Source organism: Centropristis striata, chromosome 13, assembly GCF_030273125.1.
Source record: "Centropristis striata isolate RG_2023a ecotype Rhode Island chromosome 13, C.striata_1.0, whole genome shotgun sequence".
Classification (NCBI taxonomy): Eukaryota; Metazoa; Chordata; class Actinopteri; order Perciformes; family Serranidae; genus Centropristis; species Centropristis striata.
Window position 1 is genome coordinate 34,956,168 of NC_081529.1, and position 19,420 is coordinate 34,975,587.

Here is a 19,420-nt window from a genome sequence, read left to right on the forward strand (position 1 = left end):
TTTATGAGAGCTTTTCAATAATGTGTGTGAGAGCACAACATTTTAGTTGTATTAGCTCTTATCCAACAAACAGTCTAGTGGGGTTTTTTTTCATTATTATTTTATTCTTTTTGTAACATTTTTTCGTTTCACAGCTAATACTTTAAAACAGGGGTCTCAAACTCAAATTACGCAGTATCAAAATAACCAAAAAAAGACACAAATTGACCAAAATAAGACACAAAATGGCCCAAAAAAGACACAAAATTACTAAAAAAAAGACACAAAATGAAAGAAAAAAACACAAAATTACTGAAAAAAGACACGAAATGACCAAAAAATACACAATATTGCAAAATTACAAAAAAAACACAAAATTACAAAAAAAACCCACAAAATTACAAAAAAACCCCACAAAATTACAAAAAAGACACAAAATTATTAGAAAAAGACATAAAATTACCAGAAAAGACACAAAATTACCCAAAAAACACAAAATTACTAAAAAAAACAAACAAAATGATAATGAAACTAAATTACTTAAAAAAGACACAAAATGACAGAAAAAAGACACAAAATTACCAAAAAAAGACACAAAATGACCCCAAAAAATACACAGAATTACAAAAAAAAAGACACAAAGTCAGATTAAATCTTGCAAACACAGAACTAAATGAGCTGCAGTGACTCTGAATGACAGTTCCTTTTCTAACGTTTGCTTTGTATTCAGCACTGAGAGAGATTATTTGTGCTCCGGAGAGGAAATACATTACCACTGTTTTAATGACGAATCTCAGCAAACGTGTCCTTGTGTGAAAGTTCACACTGACTCCCTGAAACGCTCAGATTAAAGCCTTTTCTCTCCTTGTTCCCTGTCTGATTACATTTAAATATGCAGAGTGGAGACGTCGAGGATTTAGTGTGATCTTGTTTCTGCTCTCCGTCTGTTTTATCAGTTTTATCATCAGAAACTTGAGCTTGATATTTGCAGCCTTTTCTTCTAATTGTGCTGAGTTTCATTACTGGCCTTGGGAAATCGTACACATCATTGTTCTCTGTAAGCCACGGCTGAAGTGCCGTCTTTGTATGTTTCACAGGCTCTCATTGGTTAGTTTTTATCTATAAATGTGTTCTTAGGCTGCTTCCACCTGTCTACATACATGTGTTCTCCTCATTTTACCTCTTATATGCAACTTGTGTCCACATTTGCAACATTTTGTTGTGTTTCTTTGGGTTGTTGATACAGTAAGTCAAAGTGAAAAAATAATGATCAGGTCATAAAGGTGAGGTTGTGCTGATAAAAAAAAAAGATACCGACATGATGTGGTAAACATTGTTTTAAATAAAGTACATATGTATATATATATATATATATATATATGTATATATATATATATATATATATTGGTCTATATAATTATTAGAAAAATAAACAAAATTACTAAAAAAAAAAGACACAAAATGACAGAAAAAAACACCTAAAATGGTCCAAAAAATACACAAAATTACTAAAAAAAAATGACACAAAATTACTAAAAAAGATACAAAATGACCAAAAAAAGACACAAAATGACCAAAAAAACACCCAAAATGGTCCAAAAAATACAGAAAATTACAAAAAAAGACAAAATGACTGAAAAAACACTAAATTACTTTAAAAAGACACAAAATGACCCCAAAAAAAAACCCAAATGGTCCAAAAAAGACACAAAATTACTAAAAAAGACACAAAATTACTAAAAAGAAGACACAAAATGACTGAAAAAACACTAAATTACTTTAAAAACACCCAAAATGGCCCAAAAAATACACAAAATTACTAAAAAATACACAAAATTATTAAAAAAGACACAAAATGACTTTAAAAAAGACACAAAATGACTGAAAAAACACTAAATTACTTTAAAAAGACACAAAATTACTAAAAGAAAAAGACACAAAATTACTAAAAAAAAGACACAAAATTACTAAAGAAAAAGACACAAAATGACTGAAAAAACACTAAATTACTTTAAAAAGACACAAAATTAAAAAAAAAATACACAAAATTACTAAAAAAAAGACACAAAATGACCCAAAAAACACCCAAAATGACACAAAAAAGACACAAAATGACCCAAAAGAGACACAAAATTACTAAAAAAAAGACACAAAATTACTTTAAAAAAAAGACACACTAAAACTATATATATATATATATATATATATATATATATATATATATATAATTTTTCCTTGAGTTCTGGTTTAAAGGATGCTGTAGTTACATGTCTCTCCTATAGCTGACATTTAGTTGTGTGTTGACATGAAGCAGCTAAGTGGGCCAGTGGTGGAGTCGGCCCATTGGCCACTTACAGTAGATGTTGTCGCCATGGTGAAAGTGGCATGCTCACACACACACACACACACACACACACACACACACACCCTCCTACTCCTGTTGCTATGTAACAGCACTCCTTTTTTCTTCTTCTTCCATTTGTCAGTTATCACACAGGGAAACGTCACGCCTCCCTCACATTATGTGCTCACCTCCTGCCTGACCATGTGAGAGGGAGTACACTACTTTATTTATCACCCTCTTATTTACATCTTACTTACAGCAGTTTAGTGTGAGTAGTAGGCCTATTTATGCAGTTTTTCCCTTTTTTTTCTTGTTGTTGATTTTATGTTTGCGTGTGCCCTAACACCCACCAGTGTTATAATCCAGTTGGTGCTGTTTCACAAGTGAATTTTGACAGTATGTTTCGCTTCACAGCACCTGTTTTCAGCGTATGTTGTGTCTGATTTAATGAGCCATTAACTGAGTAATTTATCTATCTATCTTTCTATCTTTCTATCTATCTATCTATCTATCTATCTATCTATCTATCTATCTATCTATCTATCTATCTATCTATCTATCTATCTATCTATCTATCTATCTATCTATCCATCCATCCATCCATCCATCATCCATCTATAAATCTATCTATCTATCTATCTATCTATCTATCTATCTATCTATCTATCTATCTATCTATCTATCTATCTATCTATCTATCTATCTATCTATCCATCCATCCATCCATCCATCTATAAATCTATCTATCTATCCATCTATCTATCTATCTATCCATCTATCTATCTATCTATCTATCTATCTATCTATCTATCTATCTATCTATCTATCTATCTATCTATCTATCTATCTATCTATCTATCTATCTATCCATCCATCCATCCATCCATCTATAAATCTATCTATCTATCTATCTATCTATCTATCTATCTATCTATCTATCTATCTATCTATCTATCTATCTATCTATCTATCTATCTATCTATCTATCTATCCATCCATCCATCCATCCATCTATAAATCTATAAATCTATCTATCTATCTATCTATCTATCTATCTATCTATCTATCTATCTATCTATCTATCTATCTATCTATCTATCTATCTATCTATCTATCTATCTATCTATCTATGTGTGCCATTAATCAGCAATAAAGAGGCTGCAGCAACATACATTTCTTTCTTTCTTTCTTTCTTTCTTTCTTGGACTTCAAATGTCCAAATAAAGACGTAAAATGACTAAAAAGAGTAATAAAAAGACCAAAAAACAAAAAAAGGTTTAAAATGACCAAAAAAATATGCAAACTTACAAAAAAAAACCCATTAAAAGACCAAAAAAAAGACTTAAAATGACTAAAAAAGATGTAAAATTACCAAAATATCTATCTATCCATCTATCTATCTATCTATCTATCTATCTATCTATCTATCTATCTATCTATCTATCTATCTATCTATCTATCTATCTGTAAACTGCCCATACTTATGACTATTTAAGACTATTTATTATCATCCATTCATCTACCTGCACTGTTGCTTTACTGTACATTCTTTACTGTATATATTTCTATAACATATTCATTCACTGTATATATCCAATAGCATATTGAATTCATACACTGCAAAAAAAAAAAGGTGTGTCTGAGGGAAATAATCTTGCTGCATGGACAGATAATTTCACTTGACAAGATTTCTTAAATTAAGATTATTAAATCTAGAAATAAGCATGTTGAACGCTTAAAATAAGAAATTAACTCTTAAAACAAGAATAAAATAGAATAAAAACAGAATAAAACCAGTTAAAACCAGAATAAAACCAGTTAAAACCAGAATAAAACCAGTTAAAACCAGAATAAAATCATTTAAAACCAGAATAAAACCACATCAAACCACAATAAAACCAGAATAAAACCAGTTAAAACCAGAATAAAATCATTTAAAACCAGAATAAAACCAGATAAAACCACAATAAAACCAGTTGAAACCAGAATAAAACTACATAAAACCAGTTAAAACCAGAATAAATTTTGCACTTTTCCGACTCGGAGGTCAGATCTTTCCGAGTTCCGAGTGCAATCGAACGCAGCATTAACTTAAATCTCTCCTTTGTCAGTGTTGTTTATAAATAAACTTGCAAAGATTTGAAATTACATAAGGTTTTATTCCACACATAGATCATACAGGGAGGTAATTTTACATGAACTGAGCTCATATCTTCTCTGTTTGCTGTCTGGCCTCGGAGTAACTAGCAGTGACTCACCGCTCCGTCTCTGTTCATCTGAACCCCTGAGTCACACACACACACACACACACACACACACACTCAAATTCAGTTTATTTTAATGAGTTTTTAGAGTGAGTTTGCTAATTTTAGTTTAGTTTTTGTTCGTTTAGTTGTAATGGGGTATTTTTTGGGTGGGCGATTAAAAGAGGTCACAGTAAATTTTGCCTTAATTACAGCCACGGGGCAATCGCACCGAGCACTATTATATATCAAAACGTGCGGTTTGATCGGGATTGGTGTGCTATTACTTTTCTCTACGGAATACGAAGAAACTGCCCAAAATTTTGCATTGAAATGAATGGGACGGCCAAAAAAATGAGCGAAAAAGAACAATAATTGGAGATTTTTAAACGTCTACTTCTCCGGCATAATTTCACCTAGAGACTCCATTTAAACTTTAAACAGTAGACACAAGTCTTGTGTATCGGTGTATTAATCCACGTTTCGATAGGTCTTATAGTTTTTTATCAATCCCTGTTCAATGACCATGATCATTTTTGGAGAAATTCTGAGATTATAATGGGTGTGTATTGCATGGAATGTTCGTGTCACAGTGTGTGACATCATCACCAGAGTGTAGAGGGAGAGAAAAAATTGTCAAAAAATAAATTTGAAAACTGCGCTTCAGGCCGCAAATTCCACTCTACAGAAATAATTTATACATAGAAACGTAGGAAAATTTGTCTTCTCACTCACAATCCTCTGGTAAAGCTGTCAGAGTTATAGTTTGGGCGTAGGACACACAGATGATCCACCAACACGCACCAACAGCCTCATTGGCTCCCATATTAAAAACGCTGGAAGATTTCAGAAAAAGGGAGATGTAACAGTTTTTTTAGATCGCTCTAACAAAGCTATTTTTTAATTTTTCTTAAAAAAAACATATGTAGACGTTCAGGAAGAACTCAGGACGCTCAAAGTGAAGTTGGATCAATGATAGGTATTATGGTTTTGCCAAAAATTATTTCTGTTCGAGGCCAGAAATTCCAGTCTGTTCACCTCTGGCTGCTGTCACTGTGCTAGAAGATTCCACAGCTGTTAATTCCGTTGATTGCTCTGCTCTGATTGGTCGACCCCAACGCTTTGATGCTTTGATGTGATTACAGTTACAGATACACGCATGCACACATGCGAGTGTAAGCGCGCACACTCCTCCAGACACACGTTTCACACACACACACACACACACACACACACACACATTTTGAGGTTGAAGGTCATAGGTTGCTGTAAATAAATACTTGAAAAGGAATGCTTGTTAATAGTGAACACACACCGGCAGTAGCCCCTGTGGCCCTTTCACAATTTCCCCAGAAGAAATGTTCTAGTTTCCTTTGTGTTACCCATCTTCATTATGTATGAAAAAAGTTGACAAAGACGAAAACGAAGGACATTTTCACTGTAATTTTAGTTAGTTTTGTAACCACACAATACAGCTTCAGTTAATTATCATCATCATGTAACCTTTAACCCTCAAAACAAATCTGAAATGTCAAAAAAGCCTTGAAAGAAATGTCCTCACTTTGCAAAAATGTCCTCACTCTGTTGGTTAAAAACACGTTCTGGTCCTCACTATGTAAAAAGTACAAGAACACACTCTCTCACACACACATATGGTAACATTTTCTCTCTCTCTCTTCATGTTGTAGTGGGTGAAGCCAGGAACCTGATTCCGATGGATCCAAACGGTTTATCAGACCCGTACGTTAAACTCAAGCTCATTCCTGACCCAAAGAACGAGACCAAACAGAAGACCAGGACCATCCGCTCCTCTCTCAACCCCTGCTGGAACGAGTCCTTCACCTTGTGAGTCAGCAACGCTTCATTCATTTATATATAGGATGGAATAATCATTTCACTGTGGAAGCCCATTTCCTTCAGACGTGATGAAAAAATAAGTTCCAGAAAGTCAATTTAATGAGAAATTCTCTCGAAATAATTAGTTAGTATCTTTTGAAAAAGCTCCACATCATTTCCAGAGAAGTAAATCATTATTTTTGAGAAAGTTTTTCAATATTTTGAGATACTAAGTCACTATTTTGAGAGTAGTTCTCATTATTTGGGGGAAATTTCTCATTATTTTGAGCCACTATATCATTATTTTGAGAACAATTCTTATTAATTTGAGAAAATGTCATTATCTCGTAATACTTACTCATTATTTTGGGGAAATTTCTCATTATTTTGAGCTACTACGTCATTATTTTGAGAATAATTTGTATTATTTTCAGAAAATGTCATTATATCGCGATACTTACTCATTATTTTGGGGAAATTTCTCATTATTTTGAGATACTAAGTCACTATTTCTAGAATAATTCTCATTATTTTGGGGGAAATTTCTCATTATTTTGAGAAAAATTCTTATTATTTTGAGAAACTGTCATTTTATTGTGATACTTACTCATTATTTGGGGGAAATTTCTCATTATTTTTAAACACTAGGTTAATATTGTTAATATTCTTTTTATTTCATATTTGCACAAATGGGCTTTTTGCAGTAAGAAAGAAAATAGAATAAAAGGGCACAAAATAAAAGTAGTTACTTTTTCCCCTGTGTGTGTATTTTCTATAAATAAAAGTTATTCTTATTCTGTGTTTATCCAGTAAGCTGAAAGCCTCAGATAAGGACCGCCGCCTGTCCATCGAGGTGTGGGACTGGGACCGGACCACCAGGAACGACTTCATGGGCTCCATGTCTTTTGGAGTCTCTGAGCTCATCAAAGCTCCCAACTGTGGATGGTCAGTCTCTTTCTGATTGTTTCACCTGTTTCTAATTGTTCTGCTGGTTTATAGTGAGTTGCTGTGATTGATTATATCACCTTTATTTAATCAGGTTTTGAGAATTAGAGCTCTCTTTTAAACTGACTTCTTTTTGCAACCTGTGCAGTCGCCCCCTGCTGGTCATTTGGAAGAATGCAGACACTTCTGCATTGGCTTTACTTTTACTTTTCTGACTTGGAGGCTGCAGTCTGTGGTTGAGACCTGACCTGTATGGTCCTTGTATGCATTTACATATTTACATGCAGAATAAAACTACATAAAACCAGAATAAAACCATTTAAAACCAGAATAAAACCACATAAAACCAGAATAAAACCATTTAAAACCAGAATAAAACTGCATAAAACCAGAATAAAACCATTTAAAACCAGAATAAAACCAGTTCAAACCAGAATAAAACCAGTTCAAACCACATAATACCAGAATAAATCTACATAAAACCAAAATAAACTGTTGATGGTCAGTCTCTTTCTGATTGTTTCACCTGTTTCTAACTGTTCTGCTGGTTTATAGTGAGTTGCTGTGATTGATTATATCACCTTTATTTAATCAGGTATTGAGAATTAGAGCTCTCTTTTAAACTGACTTCTTTTTGCAACCTGTGCAGTCGCCCCCTGCTGGCCATTTGTGAGAATGCAGACACTTCTGCATTTACTTTCCTTTTACTTTTCTGACTTGGAGTTTGCAGTCTGTGGTTGAGACCTGACCTGCTTTGGTAGCAATTATCATTATATTATAAGCTCATAAAAGGCGTCTCTTCACATTCATATAAGGGTCAAGGTTTGAAGGTCTTTTAAATGAGATGTTATTAAGAGTTATTTCTATATTTAATAATCTTAATTTAAGAAATCTTGTCAAGGTAAATTATCTGTCCATGCAGCAAGATCATTTCCCTCAGATTTACTGTTTTATCTGGTTTTTAGACTAAACACCTTTTTTTTCAGTGCAGGAGTGATGGTTCCTGACAATATATAATAGATATTCCATAAGAAAATCAGACGTTTCCAGCTTTAATAGTCATTTACCACATTAACAATGTCTGGACCTTAAGTCTGTTATATTCATTTTAAAAAAAGGAGCTTTTCTTTAAAAAATAAGGACATTACTAAGTGACCCCAAACTTTTGAGCGGTAGTGTGTATATATATATATATATATCTTTTATTTAACCAGGTAAAAGTCTCGTTGAGATTTAAAAAATCTCTTAAAATAATAAATTAACTCTTAAAACCAGATAAATTAAAGCTGCCAGCAGTGATGAACTGATGATTATTTGGTTCTTACCAAGATTAAAAAAAAAACTAGATAATTTGATAGATAATTTATCTTGTTTTAATAGTTAATTTCTTATTTTAAGCGTTCAACATGCTTATTTCTAGATTCAACAATCTTAATTTAAGAAATCTTGTCAAGGTAAATTATCTGTCCATGCAGCAAGATCATTTCCCTCAGATTTACTGTTTGATCTGGTTTTTAGACTAAACACCTTTTTTGCAGTGTAGATAAAATCTAACCAATGAGAGCCTGCGAACATACAAAATACAATGATGTGTACGATTTCCCAAGCCAGTAATGAAATGCAGAGCACAATGATAAACAGTCCAACTTCTTAAGGCTCTGAGTTGTTGCATTCATGAAAAGCAGATCACCGTAGTCCAGTAGAGGCAAAAACGTTCAAAAACGTTTACACTGCAAAAACCAACTGACAAAAAAAAAGTTATTAACTCGAATTAAGCAAATACAGGGTTGAAACAAGTAAAATTATCTGCCAGTGCAGTAAGTAAATGTTTCTTTGTTCAAATTTTTGTTCGGCACTGGAAAACCAATGATGTCTTGAAATAATTCCAAATCTACTAATTTCGAGCAATTGTCGCTTCAAAAGCCCGACTGTAGTAACATTAAAATAAGCCAGAAATACTTGAAACTAGCATATTTTGGTGATAGAAAATGCTTTTGAAATATCATTCAAACTACATGCAACTAAAACTCTCAATTGGAACCAATATTTAAGGTAAAACCTCACCATATTCAACAGTTGAATAGCTTGAAAAGCATGAAAAAGCTCATAATGTCAATCCTAAAAACAAGTCTTTACACAATAAGATAATTACATAAGCACATAATAATAATACTAATAATTAAATAAGCACATAAAGCTATGGTCAGTAGGTAAATTATACTCAAAACAATATAATTAAGATTCTATTGATTCCATAAGAAAATCAGACGTTTACAGCTTTAATAGTTTAGATTAGATTCAACTTTATGGTCATTGAATAGAGTAACAGGTACTATGACAACGAAATGCAGTTTAACATCTAACCAGAAGTGCAGATTAATAAAGTGCAAGGTATTTACATATGAACACAGTGTATAGATATAGTGCAGGTATGAATTGAATATGCTATAGGATATATACAGTGAATTAATATGTTATAGAAATATATACAGTCAAGAATGTACAATAAAGCAGCACATTAACAATTTCTGGACTGTAAGTCTGTTATATTCCTTTTTTTTAAATGTGATTTTCTTTAAAAAATAAGGAGTAATGTCCTTATTTTTTAAAGAAAAGCACATTTAAAAAAAAATGAAAATAACAGAGTGACCCCAAACTTTTTTTTAGCGGTAGTGTATATTTTTCTAAACCGTTTAAACTCAGCAACAGGAATGACATAAGTGGATAAAGTGTGTTCATTGATACTAACCTGGCTACCAACCAACCAACCGACGTCACTGAGAAGCAGAAACAGACTCTCCTCACTCTGACAAACAGCACCTGGCAGCGTCATTTCCTCCTCTTTCTGTCTTTGTCCGCCTGCTTTGTCTCATCCTGATAAACACACACTCTCGCTCCGTGGCCATGTTAGCATACCTGCCGCCACCAGGCCTAAACCAGCCTGATCGACTGGAGGCTTTGTGCACGCTAACAAAGCTCCAGGAAATAAACGTAGCTCGGAAACTACTACGCTGTGTGTTTGTCTGCTGTGTGTTCCAGTCGGTGAGGATGTGTACGTTAGAGATGAAGTCTAGCTGCTGACACAGAGCAGACAGGAAAACAGTCAGACAAGCTGCTGATGATTGGATGAAGTGGTGCACAGGTTTAAAGTTTTATCATAAGAGATGCACGCTGCAAAAAAGTTGTTTAGTTGTTTAAAAGTTGTTCTAAAAACAAGATAAAAACACAAAATCTGAGAGAAATGATCATTCTGCATGGACAGATATTTTCACTTGACAAGATTTCTTAAATTAAGATTATTAAATCTAGAAATAAGCAGGTTAGACGCTTAAAATAAGAAATTAACTCTTAAAACAAGAATAAAACAGAATAAAACCAGTTAAAACCAGAATAAAACAGAATAAAACCAGAATAAAACCACATAAAACCAGAATAAAACTACATAAAACCAGAATAAAACCATTTAAAACCTGAATAAAACCATTTAAAACCAGAATAAAACCACATAAAACCAGAATAAACCAGTTAAAACCAGAATAAAACTACATAAAACCAGAATAAAACCATTTAAAACCAAAATAAAACCACATGAAACCAGAATAAAACTACATAAAACCAGAATAAAACCACATAAAACCAGAATAAAACTACATAAAACCAGAATTAAACCAGTTAAAACCACAGTAAAACCAAGAGATTTCTTAAATAAAACCAGAATTAAACCAGTTAAAACCACAGTAAAACCAAGAGATTTCTTAAATAAAACCAGTTAAACCCAGAATAAAACTACATAAAACCAGAATAAAACCATTTAAAACCAAAATAAAACCACATGAAATCAGAATAAAACTACATAAAACCAGAAAAAAACTACATAAAACCAGAATAAAACCAGTTAAAACCACAGTAAAACCACAGTAAAACCAAGATATTTCTTAAATAAAACCAGTTAAACCCAGAATAAAACCTCATAAAACCAGAATAAAACTACATAAAACTAAAATAAAACCAAATGAAACCAGAATAAAACCAGTTCAAACCACTTAAAACCACATAAAACCATAATAAAACCATTTAAAACCAAATAAAACCAGTTCAAACCATAGTAAAACCAAGAGATTTCTTAAATAAAACCAGTTAAAACCACATGAAACCAGAATAAACCATTTAAAACCAGAATAAAACCATTTAAAACCAGAATAAAACCAAGAGATTTATTAAATGAAGATTATTAAATCTAGAAATAAGCATGTTGAACGCTTAAAATAAGAAATTAACTCTTAAAACAAGATAAATTATCTAACACTTCTAAATCTAAAGTTTTTTTTATCTTGGTAATAAACTAATAATCATCAGGTCACTCTGCTCGGGCCAGTTCATCACTGCTGGCAGCTTTCAGTTATCTTGTATCCCTAAGAGTTAATTTCTTATTTTAAGTGTTCAACATGCTTATTTCTAGATTTAATAATCTTAATTTAATAAATCTTGTCAAGGTAAATTATCTGTCCATGCAGCAAGATCATTTCCCTCAGATTTACTGTTTTTATCTGGTTTTTAGACTAAACACCTTTTTACAGTGCAGGGACAATAGATCCATCAAAACATTTTAAATTAACTTCTCTCTTCTTTTTTTCTCTGTCAGGTACAAACTGCTGAACCAGGAGGAGGGCGAGTATTACAACGTCCCCATCCCCGAGATGGACGACGTCAACCTGGAGCTCCGACAGAAGTTTGAGGTGAGTTTGACTCAAAGGTGATAAAGTGTAAAGTGCAAACATGTTTATTGTGCACAAAAACAAGACTGAAAGTCTTTAGTAAATCTATGAGTTTTACTGGAGTCACAGCGCTCCGTCATCTCCATCGTTAGTAATCTGCTCTGTTTCATATCAGTCTTTTATAGTCTTTGGTTTGTTGCAGTGACATAACACAACATGGTTTTATTCATAATGATTTCGGTTATTATCAAGAATGTTTCCATGACTGTAGATGTAAAAATGACCAAAAAAGGACACGAAATTATCGAAAAAGACACAAAATGACCAAAAATGGATGTTAAAATGATTTAAAAAAAGACAAAATGACCAAAAAATAGATGTAAGAATTAATAATATAAAATAATGAAATGAATAAATAAATAACTATAAAAACATCAACAACATGTCTATTTGCATGTACAAAGTACAAAGAAAATTCACATTTTAAAAATGGTCTAGAAACATAAATGGCACACTGTGTAAAAAGCCCTTATGATTGCACTTTCAACTGTTATCACTGTTAATAAAACATGCTCAGTGTATTTTCAATAAATAGATGGACTCCATAGAGTTAATCTGTATATTTCTTCCACCACTGCTACAGATACATGTCGCCCTCTAGTGGCCGATCGGTTTCTCTAACAGTTCCACATTAAAACATCTGTGCAGTTTCAGTTTGATGATGATAAACCAAGCAAAACTGGAGACAAGCTCAAATAGATTTAGTATCAAATGATAGAACTGGATGGAACCCTCTTATATGTTAGATTTGACACCTTTGTTCACATTTGCAACATTTAAAATTCTTTATTGAGCATGATAGTGTTTTGAAAGTAAAAAGAAGATTCAAAATCACATTTTATGTTGGACTAAAGGACTAAAAAAGACACAAAATGACTTACAAAGACATGAAAAGACTTGAAAAGGATTCAAAAATGGACAAAATAGCCCTATAAGACTCCGTAGAGTTAAATAAAACTCATATCCTCTTCCTATCTATATTACTAACATGCAGGCATGTGGCACATATTGAACATCACCATGTAAACACTGCAGAGAGGCGTGGGATCTATTGGAGCGAGGACAGATTTATTAAAGTCCTGCTCCGTCTGCACACACACACACACACACACACACACACACACACAAACACACACACACACACACACACACACACACACACACACACACACACACACAGGTGTTCTAATACTGAGAGTAAATGTCATCTCCCCTCAGCCTTGTTGCTTTTAATCCTTAGAAGTCTAAGCATTCACATTATTTAACCCTTTGGAGTTTGGGGCTATTTTGTCTGTTTTGGACCCCTTTTTTTCATTTTGCCTGTATATAAACCACTTAAAAATCTTTACCATGACGTGTTGGTATCATTGTTTTCAGCACAACCTCACCTATATGACCTGATTATTATTTCATTTTGATTTACTGGATCAACATTTTTGACAAAATGACAAAAAACACACGTGAAACACATAAAACATGAAAAACAAACCAAAAGCACACACAGAAACACACACAGAATTACAAAAAACACATACAAACACACTCAAAACACATCAAAAACACAATAAAAATACAAAAAAAAAACACAAAGAAATTGCAAAAAACACAAAGAAATTACAAAAAACATCAACAAAAACAGCAAACCAAAAGATTGCATTACAATGCTAAATGCACAAAGCTTTGATTAGAAATTAGAAAAATCTAAAAATTTGCTAAAAAAGAGTTGATGCATTAAATTGAACATGGAAACTTGTGTAAAAGCCAAAACTTTAGAGTTCAGCTGACAGCAGGAAACATGCTGCTTAAAGTTTCATGGACTCCAGAGGGTTAATCTTCCTTTTCTCTCCATTATGTGCAACTCTGACCTTGACTTCCCTCCGAAGCTATAGCATCTTCTCACAACTGTGTGGTTGCCATGGAAACTGAGGCGAGATGCAACCAGATGTGACAGAAAAGGACGTGCTCCTAGATGATCACTTTGTAAACTCGTAGATAAATGATTAGAACAGGTTAGACTGGTAAAGGCCACAGTTTTATTCTGTCACCTCCCAGCACATGCTCACACCAGCTCACCTTTGACCCCACTAATAAAGTGAGTTTCTCCCTTTTTTCTAGGCCTGCCAGTTAAATATCCACTATCTCAAGGTAGCTCTTCTGCCTGCTTCGTCTCTATTTCTGCATCACGCTCACTTTACTTACTGTGCTGCAGCAGGATTGTTTGTGGACGTCTGCAGGGCTTCCACAAATTAATCTGATTTACTAACAAAGGCTCTCAACAGCATATAGTTGAACCATGCATTATTTCTCCTCTCACACTGACACACTAACTCCCTCCTCCTCTCTGTAGCATGCTAAATGGCACCAATAAAATATATATAAGGGACTACATATAGTTTAAACATTAAGGAACAATTCAGTTTTTGAGGATTTTGCAGCATCTGCTGCAGAGGTCAGCAGCATCAGCAAACGTCTGACGTTTGCAGCATTTGCATTTGGCTTTAAAGCACAAACTAAAAAATCAGCTGGTGTTCCTCCAGCACAAGAAAAAGAACAAGAACAGGTTTAAGTTTCACTATTAAAGGAATACTTCACCCTTTAAATCAGTGATTCCCAAAGATCCACGGGGGGTTGTGAAGCCCTCTTGACTTTAAGGGATGTAATAAATCTAATGTGTTAAATATAGATGAGTCAGCATTTAATTCATTAGTGGGAGAAAAACAACTAAATAAGGGCTACATTAAACGTTTATTCATTTATTTAAATAGAAAAATCACTATAGAAAAGTTTAAAAATAAAGGCTATATCGCGAGAATAAGAACATGTGTAACATTCCTCCTGCAGTATGCACAGGTAACCTCACCTAGTGGTAACCTCACCTAGTGGTAACCTCACCTAGTGGTAACCTCAGCTAGTGGTAACCTCACCTAGAGGTAACCTCACCTAGTGGTAACCTCAGCTAGCAGTAACCTCACCTATCGGTAACCTCACTTAACATTAACCTCACCTAGTGGTAACCTCAGCTAGTGGTAACCTCACCTAGAGGTAACCTCACCTAGTGGTAACCTCACCTAGTGGTAACGTCACCTAGTGATAACCTCGCCTAGCGGTAACCTCACCTAGTGGTAACCTCACCTAGTGGTAACGTCACCTAGTGGTAACCTCACCTAGAGGTAACCTCACCTAGTGGTAACCTCAGCTAGCAGTAACCTCACCTATCGGTAACCTCACTTAACATTAACCTCACCTAGTGATAACCTCGCCTAGCGGTAACCTCACCTAACGCTAACCTCACCTAACAACAGAAAATGCTGAATTTTATTGTCATTGAACAGAGTAACAAGTACCAGGACAACGAAATGCAGTTTAGCATCAAACCAGAAGTACAGAGTAGTATATAAACATAAATAAAGTGCAGGTACACTACAAAAAAGGAGTGTCTAAAAACCAGATCAAACAGTAAATCTGAGGGAAATGATCTTGCTGCATGGACAGATAATTTACCTTGACAAGATTTCTTAAATTAAGATTGTTAGATCTAGAAATAAACATGTTGAACACTTAAAATAAGAAATTAACTCTTAATTAATTAATTCATGTGGAATAATCCAAATGTCATTTATAGAGTTCATAGTTATTCCTGCAAAAAAAAAAAAAACTTTTATTTAACTTTTATTTTATCAGGAAGTCCCTTTAGATTGCGACCTCTTTTTTGAGGGAGACCTATCCAAGATTGGTTGCCAGTTGCAGATTAAAATGACAATGAAAAAACATGGGAACACATAGTAAAAACTGCAGAAAAGAAAAATAGGCAATACACACATTCTACATGCAGAAAGGTACTGAATCCCACTCAGGTAAAACAAGTGCACTTTTCAGTAACATGGACCGTTTAAATTGCTTTAAATTTTTCCAGGGATACTAGGTTTGTAAAATGTAACAAAGTGTGCAGATTATTCCAAATCCACGGGACATCAAGGATTTACTCCGTTCATCAAAGTTTTCTTGGTATACAAATGATCATTCTGAGGGTGAAGTATTCCTTTAATATGAATATAACATTTGTGCATATAACTCCTTGAACATATGTGCTCCCTATCCTGCACCACACAGCGTTGTTGTTAGTAAATCTGTGGAGCCTCGGGCCTCCTCTCCTTTATCTCCTTTAGTCCACAGTCCGTCCTCTACTAGTCCTCCTGTCTCTGGTCGGGACTATAGAAGGCTGTCAGGACCTAGTCACGCATGGTGGACACTGCTGCATCACTGTCACTGTGGCAACAATACAGGAACATCTAAAACATTAGAATATCATTAAAAAGTTCAGTATTTTTTGTCAGTTATTTCAGAAAGTGAAACTCGTATATTATATAGATTCATTACACATAGAGGGAAATATTTCAAGCCTGTTTTTCTTGTAAATTTGATGATTCTGACTTAGAGGACTAACGCCAACCTCCTCCTCATCACCTCCTCCTGCTCCTCCTCCTCCTCTCCTCCCCTTTTCGTTTTTTTTCTCCTCCTCCTGTCCGCCTCTCCTGCTCCTCCTCCTCCTTTTCTTCTCTCCTCCTCCTTCTCCTTCTCTCTTCCTTCTCCTCTCCTCCTCTCCTCTTTTTCCTCCTTCTCCTACTCTCCTTTCCTCTTCTTCTCCTCCTCTTTTCCTCCTCCTCTTTTTTCTCCTCCTCCTCCTCCCCTCTCCTTTTTCTCTTTTTTCTCCTCCTCCTCCTCGTCCTCCTCCTCTCCTCCTTCTCCTCCTCTCCTCCTCCTCTTTTCCTCCTCTCCTCCTCCTCCTCCTCTCCTCTCCTCTCCTCCTCTCCTCCTCTTTTTTCCCTCTCCTCATCCTCGTCCTCGTCCTCCTCCTCTCCTCCCCCTCTTTTCCTCCTGCTGCTCCTCTCCTCTCCTCCTTTTCCTCTTTTTTCTCCACCTCCTCTCCTCCTTCTTCACAATATTCTCATTTTATACTGACACACAGAGTTTTGTGTTTCCATTCTCTCTAAGCCAGAATCATCAAAATTACAAGAAAAACAGTTTTGAAATATTTCACTCTCTGTGTAATGAATCTATATATATTATATATATTTCACTTTCTGGAATAATTAACAAAAGATATTGAACTTTTTCATGCTATTCTAATATTTTGAGCTGTTCCTGTAGACACACATGAGCAGGTGTTTCTGTTCCTGGTGTGCATGCTGACTCCCTCCACACGGTGGCAGTGTTTTATTTCTATTTATCATGAGACTGTTGTGTGGCTGCATTGTGTGTTTCAATACAACTTTGTGTGGTCACTCAATATTCCAACTTTTGCTGTGTTTTCTTTGTGATTTGTTTATGATGAGAAATGTTTCTGTAAATGTGTTTGTGTTTTCAAAATGACTAACATCTGTTGTAAAGGTGATGCTAGATAATCCAGATCAGCATCACCACATTATTCAAATGTTTCCTCCTACAAAAAAGTGGTAAAAGGAATAACTTCACATGTATCACAGTTTGTGATCTCTGGAGATATATACATATATATATATATATATATATATATATATATATATATATTGTTATGAACAATATCTCCACTCCTTAATTAGATATAAATGAATGTCAGTGCAACCAGGCTTTAAAAGTAATGAATATGTTATGAATATGAATGTTGAATATACTTATATATTGAGTCAAAGTAAGAAAGCAAAAAAAGACAGAAAACAGCAAATGTTAACATCATTTTGAGTACATATTTACCCCCCCCCCCCCCTTTTATGATTTTAGCCAAGAAGTTAGCTAAGTAGTTAGCTTAGGAAGCTACTTAGCCAAGAAGTTAGCTTAGTAGTTAGCTTAGCTTCCTACTTAGCCAAGAAGTTAGCTTAGCAAGTTACTTAGCTAAATACTTAGCCAAGAAGTTAGCTAAGTAGTTAGCTTAGCAAGCTACTTAGCCAAGAAGTTAGCTTAGTAGTTAGCTTAGCTTCCTACTTAGCCAAGAAGTTAGCTTAGCAAGTTACTTAGCTAAATACTTAGCCAAGAAGTTAGCTAAGTAGTTAGCTTAGCAAGCTACTTAGCTAAAAATGGATATGGGTAATTTTTTTAACCCATGCTGTGCATTAGAAAACTAGTGACACAAAAAGGGATTTTATTAAAAAATGAATGAAGGAAAATATAAAATTAGGATGATCAAAAGCAAACTACTTAAGGAAAACCTGAAATACTGAATGATACCAATAATTTATTGCAAAGATATAGAACATAAAAATACTTAGTAAAGAAGTTAGCTAAGTAGTTAGCTTAACAAGCTACTTAGCTAAATACTTAGCCAAGAAGTTAGCTAAGTAATTAGCTTAGCAAGCTACTTAGCTAAAAAATGGATATGGGTTATTTTTGACCCATGTTGTGCATTTGAAGAGTAGTGACACAAAAGGGGATTTTATTAAAAAATGAATAAAGGAAACATAAAATTAGGATGTATGATTATCAAAAACAAACTAATTGAGGAAAACCTGGAATACTGAATGATGAAAATAATTTATTGCAAAGATATAGAACATAAAAACTCATACATATCAGGTCACTTTAGACCATGTTGTGCATCAAAGGGTTAATATTGACATTATTCTGCTCTTAATTGACCTAACGAGGTGCAAGTAGAGCCACTTAACCTGAGTGAAACATGTGACAATTGTTATTTTGAGCATATCTTTGTGTTGAGTTAAAGGAGAGAGCCGGTTGGTGTGGCAACAGCTTCTCTCTGCCTGTTTTCTCTATCTGACAGCAGCAGATAACGGCTGCAGCCATGATGGGAGCTGGCAGGGTCCTAATTGCCCTTTTTGTTCAAAGACACTTGGCAGGCCCGTCATTATAACAACAGGGAACCTTGCAGCGCTGGCACCCCCCACCAACCAACGGCCCACCTCACAATTTCCCAAAATGCACCAGTAGAGAGAGATCCTGCTGAATATCTGTGAGGATGTCAGTGTGCAAAAAATAGATCATTATGTTCTCTCAACAAAGAAATAGAAAGATGTCAGTCTGACTTGTTAGTTTTCATCCATCTTGGATCAAATGAGATAATTATAACTGTTTAATAGTTCAGAATTTATCATGTATGTTTGAGTTATAACATAATGTAATCACCAGCATGCAAAATACAGTAAAAATGTAACAGATCAGTAATAAATATAGCACAAACATATAACGTATTCCTCTATACTTTATTCCAGCTATTCTCAACCTTGGGGTCGGGACCCCAGTTGGGGTCGCGAGATGATTTCTGGGGGTCGCCAAATCTTTTTGGAAGTCAGCTCTGTCTCCACTGTGTT

General features: G+C 34.3%; 1 protein-coding gene across 2 annotated transcripts in view; it reads left to right on the forward strand.

Moving 5' to 3' along the window:
• The window catches only part of prkcab (protein kinase C, alpha, b), a 203,583-nt gene that overhangs the window by 157,900 nt on the left and 26,263 nt on the right, over positions 1-19,420 (forward strand). Inside the window, exons 6-9 of one of the 2 annotated variants that reach the window (XM_059347130.1) lie at positions 6,255-6,411; positions 7,213-7,347; positions 11,990-12,083; positions 14,238-14,267. In XM_059347130.1, the coding sequence (XP_059203113.1) occupies positions 6,255-6,411; positions 7,213-7,347; positions 11,990-12,083; positions 14,238-14,267 (416 nt within the window). The remainder of the gene's footprint in view (positions 1-6,254; positions 6,412-7,212; positions 7,348-11,989; positions 12,084-14,237; positions 14,268-19,420) is intronic. The other variant, XM_059347131.1, reaches the window with a different exon arrangement.